General features: G+C 42.3%; 1 protein-coding gene across 1 annotated transcript; it reads right to left on the bottom strand.

Annotated features, from left to right (window-relative positions):
* Positions 1–5911: 5911 nt before the first annotated feature.
* On the bottom strand, positions 5912–11860 carry mis18a (MIS18 kinetochore protein A). Its single transcript, XM_030361675.1, has 5 exons — positions 11566–11860; positions 11413–11479; positions 11199–11321; positions 8981–9083; positions 5912–6568 (listed from the first exon to the last, which is right to left on the bottom strand). Exons 1-5 carry the CDS (start codon positions 11792–11794, stop codon positions 6482–6484), a joined length of 609 nt encoding a protein of 202 aa, XP_030217535.1. The 5' UTR covers positions 11795–11860; the 3' UTR covers positions 5912–6481.
* Positions 11861–12008: the final 148 nt, after the last annotated feature.

Below are 12008 nucleotides of genomic sequence, written 5' to 3'. Positions count from 1 at the left end.
CCTGTGGTGGTAAAGAAACCCTCGCAACAGCTGAGTGACCCTTTGGTGCTGATTTAGAGTCACAGACACCACACACTCATACACACACACTCACACATATGCACTCACACATATGCACTCAAACACATCCACAACACACATCTAATCTATTCAGCTGCTCCCTGCTTTGCATCATAAACCTCTTTTGGTAACACTGCCCCAATGAGACAAAATTGGGTATCCTCAAATCTCTGCAACACACACCCACACACACACACATGCAGAGGGAAACAAAACCAGGGCCCTTCAATTAAATCAGCGTGGCTAAGCCGATAAAGGCCGGGCAGCAGGAGAAGCTCTGGACTGTATTAGAGCTGCTTGTTTACCACTGAGCGTCGGACAGTTATCCCCAAACCCCCGCACCCCACCCCAGCCCCAGCACCAGTGAGACCGAAAGGCTGAGACAGGACACCCTACATATGACCAACCGCTGGGCCCAGGACGGACATCAAAGGACATACACTGTCAAAAAGAAAGTTACTTTACAGGACATTTTCTGTAATTTTTCAGATTTTTCCAGAAAACACTAAAATCCCTTTGGATTTACAGATATTTGCAGTAATTAAAATGTATACCCTTAAAGTAACAGGTCATTTAAGATTAAATTAACATTATGTTTTAGGTCAATTTATTGTATTTGTACATATTCAAATGTTATTTTACATTTAATGTGAGGTAACATTTCATAGATGTTTCCTCTTCATGATAATGATGAAATGAATGTCACATTTCAGTAATCAGTAGTGTGTATCGTATTGGTAGAGGGTGGCTTAGGGGTAGGGTTACGCTGCTGCCCACGGCCCCCTTTAGGCAGAGACATTCTCACAGCGTGATCCCATGGAACCAACTGGTTAACAGGTCTAATAGCCAAGATCCCTTTTCTTTCCAATGACTATATTCATTATTGCAATGTATTTTTATTAATGTGATTCATTGGTGGATTTTGACAATGCTTTGTGAAATTGAAAACCTCTACGTCCTTGAGACCCTCTTTCGTATAAATGAGAACCAAGGTCTCTAGCTCAATCCCAAGTGTCCTTGACCCCTAGGTCACCTACTCTTTGCATCACTTACTGTAGGGCTAGATTCATAGTATATTATCTACTTTTCTTGGCAAACCGTTTAATGCCCTGATTCTTTTAAAAGAGACCAGACGTCTCCATCTCACTCCCAAATCATTCTGTGCCCACATGAATGTTGCGTTTGCGTCACTTATTGCATATCTGTTGCATGTCTGTATGTCATGTTGATAACCCGCCATTTTAACAGAATTCTTGCTTGCAGATTTTCATTGTGTCCGTGGAACATATGCCGGTGTGTGTAAATGGCACGTATTTCAAGTATTCATTTATCAGGTGATTTCCGATCATGTGGAAAGACTGGTTGTGGAGATTTATGGCAGATAACATGTCAGTGTTAGGTGAGGTGAGGATGAGTGGCTCACACTGTTCTTCAATTATTGTGACTGAATGCAAAGATTGCGGATATCGCACATAACATCTAATAACATCTTAATTTCCTTGTCTTCAGGCTTTTACCTGCGACCTGGGCACAGCCTAATACCTTTGGTTTATTAACATCAGGACCGCTCCACTTTCCTTGAAGTGAAGTTTGTCCAAGTTTGGCTTGTAGAGTTTAGTGGCCATATCATAAGTCCAAATATCTGATCGTCTTTATCAGCTCCTCCTGTGCTTCACAAGTGTTGAGCAGGGAATAGCCTGCTCAATACACATTCATGGAATTGCGAAAAAGGTACCCAAAGGATTCTTCCTGCACATTAACAAAAATAACTGATTCAACCTACTTATAACCTTATTGACCATCTGCAGATGAAGATTAATATTTTGGAATATTTTGGTAACACAAAGCTCTACCAAGATTCAATATCCCTTTAAAGGATACACCCGGTGTTATTTTGTATTTTAATTATTGTAAATATTTTCTGTGAAAAGAGTAAAAACTGCAATTCTACTTTATTACTTAACCTGTGGTCCATCTAGCCACCCTAACCCTATCACATCACATCAGGTATTTCTGATTCTGATTGGACACTTTAAATGTGAATGTCCAGTGTTTTGATAATTGCTTTCAAAAGTAACTTGTGATGTTCTTTGAGTTGTTGAGCATCTTGACATTTTCAAAACATTTAACATTATATTTTTGCAGTTTATTGCAGGTCATTTTGTGATGCCGTTCTTTATTGTAATTTGTCAGTATCCGTCTGGAAACTTTGTTCCCATGACATTTTTACAGTTTTTCTTGTTCCTAATTTTATAAGATAGGCTATACAAGGGTCAACCTTCCTGGAAGTTTAAAGTACAACTTTACAATGAGGAGACATTAATTTACATTAGTTAAAGCATTATTAGATATGGTGTTAGCATTGGCTTGGCGTTAGTATCAAATAATGTATAAGTTAGCATGAGCACCATAAGTCAACATGAACACAATAAATAGTTAATACACAATTAGTTAAATGTTATTGAACTTTTGGTAAATGCTTGTTACTACATGTAGCTACTTATGTAAAAGAATGGTTAATATACCAATCCAAGACAAAATAAAATATTTCAATAATTTGATAGGTCTTGGCAATTTTGCCAAATCAATTTTTTTCTTAATGTTTAAAAATTATTGTTCATTGTTTAAAAATTATTGTTCATAATCAGCCAATCGGACTGTTTGTGAAGGTGTTTACGGATCATAATGAACCAAGGGGAAGAGCCAATTGTAGTTTCTAGTCATCTTGTGCAATTTATAGCAACACGGAAGGAAATGTGGTAAAAATAATAATAATCATATTACGGGGACCTGTAATTAAATCAATGAATCAATAAAGGAAAGAAATCTATGGACCCCCCCCCCCGATTTTTTATCGCGTGACCCCATGGTGGCCTCTGAAACAACGCTAGTAATGTGGACGTCTTTACAAACGAAGTAACAGTGAATTTCAACATCCCGAATTTCACCAAAATTCACGGTCACTGACAGCCATTGAGGCACTTCCTGGAACAGTTGATGACGATCTCCGTCAATCTGCACAGTTTAGACACGGATGCTAATCTGATCCTGTTTTCACCACACTGCTTGTCATATATACACACGCACGCGCACACACGCACGTACACACATGCACGCACACACAAGGCGGGCAGTATTTGTGTCCTATTGGAAAAACAAAGGATTAACCTCATTCACACTTGTGGACACTGGAAGAGTGTAAACACCCCCGCCCTCCCCCCCACACAGTACAATTTGGAAAAAAACGTTATGAATTGATCCATCAGTAGGATCAGACCCACGTCAACAGGAGCGGACAAACATACGTTTGTAATGAATGAACGTTCAGTTAGTGGGTCAATCCACCGGATGGGTGGCCGGGTTGGTCAGGCTCGCTGGCCATTCATTCTGTCCTCACATATCTCACTGCTTTCTTGGACACTCGGATTTGATTGGTCAATTAGGGCAATGAGCGGTTATTTCTGAAAAGGAGACCGTTTCACATGATTAATCGACCGTTGCCATGGACGCTATTTCCAACCGCAGAATCCAACGGACTATTTTTTTAGAGGAAGAAATTAAATTAGATTTCACTCAATAAAAAGCATGCTTTGTTGTAATATTTTGTGTCCAATAATTAATTTCTTAATTAAGTAGCCGTGTAACCAAAGGGATGGTTTACAGCAAGCCGATCATTATCACGAATAAACCCCACGAGGTTGATTCAAGATCCCTCGGTTTGAGTCGGTGTCCTGTGCCCCCCTGTGTATCTCGCGATACTGACCAGCTCGCCGTACATCATCCCTAACATGCTCTCCATTCACCATGACACCATGCTGAGACGCCACGCTATACATGCGGACTTGGGAGATACTTCCTGGAAAACGCAGTTCAACAGTAGTTCAGTGGTTATCTTCATTCACCAAACCAGCCGATATTTTTTTTACATAATTAGAAAATATCAAGCTCCATGTATTGAACATTTGAATGTATAAATAAAAAAACATCATTCAAATGTATTACTACTTAATTACCAGTGGATTAATTAATAGCGTCCTTTATTATTACAGAAAAGTCTGATGTTAAATAGCTGGAAGCCAGGAATAAGGGTGTGGATGGCACAATAAGGATAATTTGAACAGATTTGTCACAGAACACAGATTTGATCAGACATAACATTAATTTAATACATTTTCCTTATTTATTTGAGGTGGACATTTGTCATACATTAACATTAAGACAGTAAATAGCATTAAAAGTTACATTTAATGTTTCATTCAATGCACCGTCTTTCCAAATTATTTTTAGAAGACTGCAAGCAGGCACACAGGTGGCACTCCCTGAAATATTCTCCTCTCAAAACAAGACCAGCAATCCAATCAAAGCGCAGAGCTCAGCCAATAGGAACGCAGTGTCGGTGGCAACAGCAGCGTCAGGCAAAGCTGCCATTGGCCGAGTGCCCCATACAGGAAAGCCTGTAATTGGCTGATTGAGAGCCGAGGCTTCATTGCCTCCATGGCAACATTGCTTCCTTATTGCTTAGGGAAGGTGAGAGAAGGGAGAAAGGCGAGACGACTCAGACACTACCTCTGCATAATTCATCCTTTGTCCCTGAGTGCTAGTAGAATGTGCCTGTAGCTGTAATGATGTGTGTGTGTGTGTGCGCGTGTGTGTCCTGGATCGGCTGGGGTTCAAAAATGAATGGTTCACAGGGGAAGGGTGAATGGGTTGAACGCAGTGCAATAGTTTCACATTAGGGTGCAAGACCAGTGCTCTGCCTCTCTTTATATATAAAGCAGCCAAAACGAGGCTGACCGTTCCCACATTCTGCTATTCATAGAAATCCAGCTTTTGCAAATTACCTTTGAGAATCATTGACCTCCACGGATCAATAGTGTGTGCGGCTGTGGGACGCATACATAAGGAGCAGCGTGCCGCTGTAGCCAGGGATATTGTGGCTGAGTGCTCTGTTACCCTCCGCCTGGGCCGGCTCGACAGGACTATTTACAATGCACTGAAGTCAAACATATGATCAACAACAACAACAAACAAACAAACATGCTGGATTTGTTTTGTTTTTTTCCTTCCGAGAATAAGGATGAGCTAAGCGGGGCGGCAAAGCGGGAAGGTGGGCGGGGAGACAAGGGGAGAGGGTGGGGTTAGAGGAGAGCAAAACAGCCGAGATTAGGGTCTCGCATGGATAAAGGGAGGTCTGTGTGTGTGAGAGAGAGAGGGAGAGAGGAAAAAGATGGGGTGGGGGTGATGAGGATGATACGAGACTCCTCCCCCTCCCCCTCCAGGAGCCGGAGGAGCGGGAGGGAGGGAAAGGGGGGAGGGATGGGACTGTTGGCAGGCACGCGGTCCAGCAGGCAGGATGGCTGTTCGTCGGGTGGTAAACACGGTGACGGGATGGCAACAGGCAACGGCGCGCAGCACGTGCTGTCAGTTTCCATAGCAACCTGCCCTTGGATACAGCACGCTGGTTGGCCCCTTCTCACTGTTGTTTTCACCGAGGGCTGATGAAACCTCGTGGGCGAGCGTGGGTGTGGTACTAGGGGGGGGGGAGAGAGAGAGATCCGTACCACGTTTTCCCGCCCTGGTAGAAAGTGTTGCTAGGCACATTAGTTGGTAAACAATCACGCACGCACACGCAAAGATGCGCACACACACTTTCTCGGTTACTGAACACACCCCAAAAATAGTATATCCGGCCCCTTTCCACATTCTATGGAAACAGGGAGGGGGGGGGGGGGTTGGGGGGGTTTGCGTCTTAAACTGATGAAATACTTTTCCTTTTGACGGAAAAAGCATCCCAGGATCATCCTTGATCATCTGGGAAAACGTTGAACACAAGAGACACTCGGACACTTGGAGCAAAGGAGGGTTTTTATTTTAAAAATTTGACCGAGACATTTGACAAAGAGCTGTCCTCCCCGAACAGGAGGACACCCTCCCCTCCCCTCCAGACCAACACTAACACAATGAAATAGACCGGTGCTGCACTCAGGACCCTATGAGGTCCAGAACAAGGCAAGAAGCAGAACAAAGAGGTGTGTGTCTGATTGTGCACGCACGCGCTTGTGTGTATGTGCGTGTGTGTGTGTATGACACGCGTAACCTCACACGATCAGATCGATACAGCAATGTGCTTACTCTGCACCTTGATGAAATTCAGTACCGTGCACCAATCAACACAGGGTCCCCCACTGGTGTCCATCATGGCAAACACGGGAGGCGGGGGGGAGATAGCGGCGCCGCGAGCTAAAGCGACATCGCTGATTGATTACAGGAGCCCTGCGAGCCAGCCGGCGTTGTCTCAACACCGAACAAAGGGAGGCTGAAGTCACAAGTGTTGTGCGTGTGAACCTGCCTATGACGGAATGCTGTGCGTGTGTATGTGTGTCCGTGTGTGTGTGTGTGTGCGTGAAGTCGTATCGTTTCATCACGGTAGGGACTCGTCGAGGTCCGGCTGCAGTCCTTCCTCGATCTTCTCCATCCTCTGAGCCATTGAAAGCACCAGGGTTTTCATCTGGGGGAGACAGGGGGAAGAGAGGAACGGGGGAGGAAATTAGTAGGGGCGACTGGGAAAAAGGGGAGCGGGCGAGGGAGCGATCAGACAGCGGGAACAGCAGAACATTTGGAGGAGAGTCATAAATCCGTGGAGGGTAGTGTGGAGACAGGGACGGGCGGGCGAGGGCGAGTACGTTGGTGCTGCTGGTGGTGGTGGTGGTGGAGGGGGAGGGGGAGGAGGTGGGCAGGGGTGGCACGCGGGGAGACGGTTGTTAAATGTACCCAAACAAGTGTTCGAGAGATGGAGAGACAAGAATACATTAACGCTGGCGGTCACGACTACAGCTCCAAGAACGTCGGAGCTGTGGCCGGACAAACGGGATGAGGTGTTCTGTACCAATAGCAGTCCAGTCTCTGAGAAATGTTGCTAGGGAATATGCATATATATAGAATATGCAATATACAATAAACAAGGGTTTAATCCTGGCATTGAGTGCCAAGTGTGGAGCTGCTCATTGGTGATGCAGCACAGGTACCAGGAAATGAATGCAGTGAAAATGATCACGCACATCTCAGTATTTAGTTTACCATGTGTTACTTTCAACAAAATATGGATTCAATAACAATAACGTATTGTTGGCTAATATAGTTGGAAACGATTAGTCAAATCATTGATGAGCCTGTCGACAGAAAAGCTATATTAAAAAGATTATTATCTAAAGTTATTTACATTTTCATGATTGAGTATTCATCAGACTTTTACCGAGTAAATATGTTAACTCATAGTTTCTCTACTTATGTCAGGTCATTATGAAATTACTGCCTTAGTTTTCTTGGCTGAATAAGGCCCATGTTCGGGCTCTGGTAACTAGTGTTGGGTGTTCACCATGATGACATTAGACTCAATGATTCCTGGGAATAAAAGAAGAGATTGGAAAGACAATAAAAAAACCATTAGTTGCACCCCGAAGGCAATGTCATACATAGTTTATTTTAATCTCTCCTAATAATATTGTTGGAATTTGAGGAGGATTTTAGACAAAATAAATCTTAAGTATAGCACTATCTTAGCGCCACCCAATCACTCTGAATTCAGGAACCCCTTTGCTTGACGTACACATACATGGCTTAGCTATATTAATATGGGACAAAGGCTGGTGATGTCAGCCCCTGGTGATGTCAGCCCCTGAGCCCCCCTGCCCCACACCCTCCAAAATAAGAAAACCATGAAAAGCTGTTCGATTGGACGTTGAACTGGGGTGAAAAATAAGAACAGACATGAAGACATCGACGGTCCATAACCGTGGGATTGCGTCTTTCTCTTTAAACTCCTGCATGAGATAATATCAACAGCGACATGATGACAGACATACTGTAATGAATGAAAACAACGCCAATGGGTTCGTTCCAATCTAATCCTAATCTTTAATAGGCCAAAAGCAAACATGCCACGTGGTGACATGTTAATCCCACAGACTTCATGATCATAACATGTTTTTCAAAAAAAAAAAAAGGATTCCTCAACATGCCCCCAATAGGATCTATTGTCCTTTGTGTATGCCGTCCCTACCGCACCGTTGACGCGATCACCACCTATTGGTCAATTGATGGAATAACAGCTGTTTTCAAAATACCAAACAAAGGCTTCATTGGAATGAATCACGTCGGAAAATGACCTCATGGATGGGAATTGGTCATTTTCTTGGGAAATGAGTAATACAGTGACGTTATCAAAGAGTGCCAAATTAAATATTACCGGTTAATATAATTAAATAAAAAATAAATTGTTTATTAATTCAAGAATGAAACCCTTATTGAGGACATTGCAGCGTGGGAGGTTACCGCCTGGTTCAAAGCTCTGCAGGCACACCACGCTACGCTGATGTCATCGCCTACCCAAACCCACTGGGAATTTGATGCCAAACAACAAATCTATTCGGTACCACTTGGAGGATGTGGAATAACAATTGTGCCAGACTTGAGGTATTCTGATAAGAACGCATGTAACACTCCCTGTTGTCAGTTTATCTGCTTTGGGGGAAGAGCCATGAGTTGAATGAGTTCGCCTTAGATCACAAACAATTGAATACATTTTAACTTCAACAATCCTCTATAGCAGAAAGGGTTTGGTGGTTTCCTTATCACTTCTGCATGGCCAGGCTCATAAAATACATTGCCCACCTTTAGCCAGCTACCTTGGAACTATAAGGTAATGGAACAAGTTTTACACTTTTGTTTTACATTTGCTTGGAATCGGCAAACAAAGGTAATGTGACGTCTTTTCCAAAGTAACACAAAAGGCGCACCGGTGATCCCTTGGTATGCGGTTGCAGCGTGCCATTGATTTTGCAATAATCCATGATACAGGTCAAACCTAGGTTATTCTAAAAGACAAGTAGGGGCGGGAAAAAACAAAGCAAAGCGGTCAAACCTCTATCAGTTGTTGCTCAATATCGCCTCTATCCTCGACCGTGAGGGGCAGCTTCGGTGGGCTCTCTTCTGCCACCTTCTGGTTTGCCGAGCCCAGCACATAGCTGAAAGAGAAACAAACTAGGTGTATGGACTTCAAATTGGCACTGCGTTAATAATAATAATAATAATAATAATAATAATAATAATAATAATAAGTAATAGCATTGGAATTTTCAATTTTATTTAAATTAAATTATGATATAATAATACTATAATAATTATCACATTAGCCGGTCCCAGACTGCTAATCCTTACAGTTTACACGTGGTGGTAGTTTTTCCAGAAAAAAAACCATAGTGAGTGTTTAGTGTGGGTGAATAGAACACCACTTCCATTACCAATGTGTAGCAGTCGCCTGGGTAATGCACAGCAGCCAGCGTGCGCCATAAAGCACCACACACACTTTCTAATTAAAGACCAGGGGATGATAAGGAGGACCATGTTGGTTAAAGAGCCAGGATTGCCAATTTGGCTAGGACACAGTTTTAACAGCCCTTCTCGAACAACGAATGACATGGGATGCTAATTGACCACATGGAGTCAGGACATCCCTCCAACACAGAGTTGGCGTGTTGCTGACGGATCTCACAATCTCTGTGTTCGTCAATCTACCTATCGAGTTTTAAAAACGAAAATGGCGTCGACGGGTGATCTACTGATGGTATTGTGTGTATAAAATGTCCTTTTTAATAAACAATATGTAAACTTGCAAAGTTCTCAATGCCTCGTTGTATATGTTAAGACCCTTATTATACTACCAAAGAATTGTCTGGCTACTTTTAGCCTTTTAAGTGGTTTAAAATAGCGATTTAGTTTTTACCATAACCAGTGCCCCCATCGCTCCAAGTTTATAGCGTTTGGATAGAATCGGCTAAAAACAGCCAACTGAAGAAAGCGTCTTTATGCGGTTTTTGTGCTCCAAAACGAACGTTTCAACTCGTTATCATGCAAAACATATCCCAAATCCATTTTACACCGAAATTACCCTTTAACCTCCCATTCGAAAGACGGCGCACCCCGACAGTACAGTTTCCCGTCTTCATCCTGGTGCATTGGAAATAGTAAACAGGCCAAAAGGCACCCCCTGCTGGCCCTCAAGGATGGACCAGACCGGTGTTACACCGAATTCTGCGACCCACCGAAAAGTGTGACCCCAGGGGGCGCTGTTGCATATTTTCTGCAATATGCATGAGATTGAAGCGTAGACATGACAAAAACATACATAAAACATAAGATCTCCCCCCAACCATTTACCTTTTTATTAAAGGTGCTTGATAAATACATTTGATTGATTTGATTAGCATTTTACAGACCCATACAATGGATAGGGCGTTTAGTACGGTCCTTCACCGTTGCTTCTTTACCCATAAAAAGCTAGTCACTGTTAAATTACGCTGATTTACCTTTGAGCATTTCCTATTATAGGCTACTGTGTAAAATCAATCTTAGCATCAAGAAAAGAAAGACCCACCGGAGATTTTGTTTTATTTTTGTTATAATGCACACGTGCATGTTGCAGATAATGTGCAACAGCGCCCCCTGGGGTCACACTTTTCGGTGGTTCGCAGAATTCGGTGTAACACCAGGCCTGCTTTAGCTTCCAAAGAAACCAGCAGTGTAAGGCAGGTAGCCATGTTAATATATATATATATATATATATATATATATATATATATATATATATATATATATATATATATATATATGCATTGTGTACGTAAAACAGATAGTGGGCAGGCTTGTCCTGATGCTTGTCATGGTCTCTGTACTCAAACTCTGGTCCTCTGTCCTTCCAGCAGCATTTGCCCCAATACAGCGTTTTCAACTTCTTGCATTGTTTTTCTTCAATGTAACTTCTCAATACACACTGTTAGACCATATAGACTAGTCTACTCAAGCAGAAGTTTAAAAAGAGTCACTTAAGATTGATGCAATATCTGTTTTGCCAAAACTCAAACTTTAAGTATTCCACATTCAAATGAGTTGATAAACGTATAAGATATGGCAGCCTAGATTCCTCAGGTAATCCTTATTACGTTTATTATTTTAAGTAGCCCCCTTTCTATGTTCTCTGATCATTCGGATAAATGGTCTATGTGTGTAAGTCTACTGATCTATGGCCATTGGCCACAGTATCAAACTTTTCAAAACAACACCCACCACAGTGAACTACTTACCTCTCCAGTTGTTTAACCAGGAAACAGAAGGTCAACCTCCTACAATCCAGAGCTTTAGGTGTTGACAGATACAACATGCCCAGTTCAGATTTACAGCCCTTACAGCAGAGGTCAAGGATCAGACTACACGAGAGAGAAAACAGTATCATAATAACAAACGGTAACGTTAATCTTCACACTATCAAATCAATGCAAATGCAAGCTGCTTACTTACCAGCGATGCTTTGGTTTTGGTTGATATATGCGTTGTTCTTTCCCAACCAAAACGTTCTCAGTCACGCCTGAAATGAAATGGGTAGAATTAAGTCTTAAAGCGGTCCGCATGCATGGCGTGATGCAAAGAAAAACAACAACGAACGAGTCCTACGTTTTAAATAGATTTGACTCTCGTTATCACTTCCAGCCCATGACAACGAGTCCCCGATGGGTAGATTGCAATTCCCACAGAAAAATACAACGGGTGCATCGCCATCTTCCTTATCTTCTACTAAGTTAAAGGTGTCTTCGGAGCCCTGGAATATTCGAGTGGAATTATCAATTTCCACGTCGAATGCGCGATGTTTTGAGTCCACTTTTCTTGAACTTTTTGAGGCCATGTTCGTGTTATGGAAAGCTGGCCGTTTCTCTTGTAGTTGCGTTTTTTAAATTACGCGGAAGGAAGGAAGTGATGTAATTAACGTCACTACGACGAACTGATTGTAAAAATTAAAACATATAACATATAATAATTAATATATTTTCATGCATTTATAAAAGTTTCTCTTCTGTATTTTGTTCCTCCATATGAGAATAATGCATTTTGTGTATGGA

The sequence above is a fragment of the Gadus morhua genome, chromosome 7, assembly GCF_902167405.1.
Source record: "Gadus morhua chromosome 7, gadMor3.0, whole genome shotgun sequence".
NCBI lineage: Eukaryota > Metazoa > Chordata > Actinopteri > Gadiformes > Gadidae > Gadus > Gadus morhua.
The sequence above is the reverse complement of the archived record's forward strand: the minus strand, read 5'-3'. Positions and strand labels throughout refer to the sequence as shown.

What these genes read in the sequence shown, in the direction of transcription:
- mis18a (XM_030361675.1), bottom strand. Translation starts at nt 11,794, where the DNA reads ATGGCCTCAAAAAGTTCAAGAAAAGTGGACTCAAAACATCGCGCATTC. An exon ending in GAGTCAAATCTATTTAAAAC is followed by an intron (nt 11,480 to 11,565) that starts GTAGGACTCGTT and finishes ATTTCATTTCAG; the next exon opens with GCGTGACTGAGAACGTTTTG. An exon ending in CTGGTTAAACAACTGGAGAG is followed by an intron (nt 9,084 to 11,198) that starts GTAAGTAGTTCA and finishes TTTCTCTTTCAG; the next exon opens with CTATGTGCTGGGCTCGGCAA.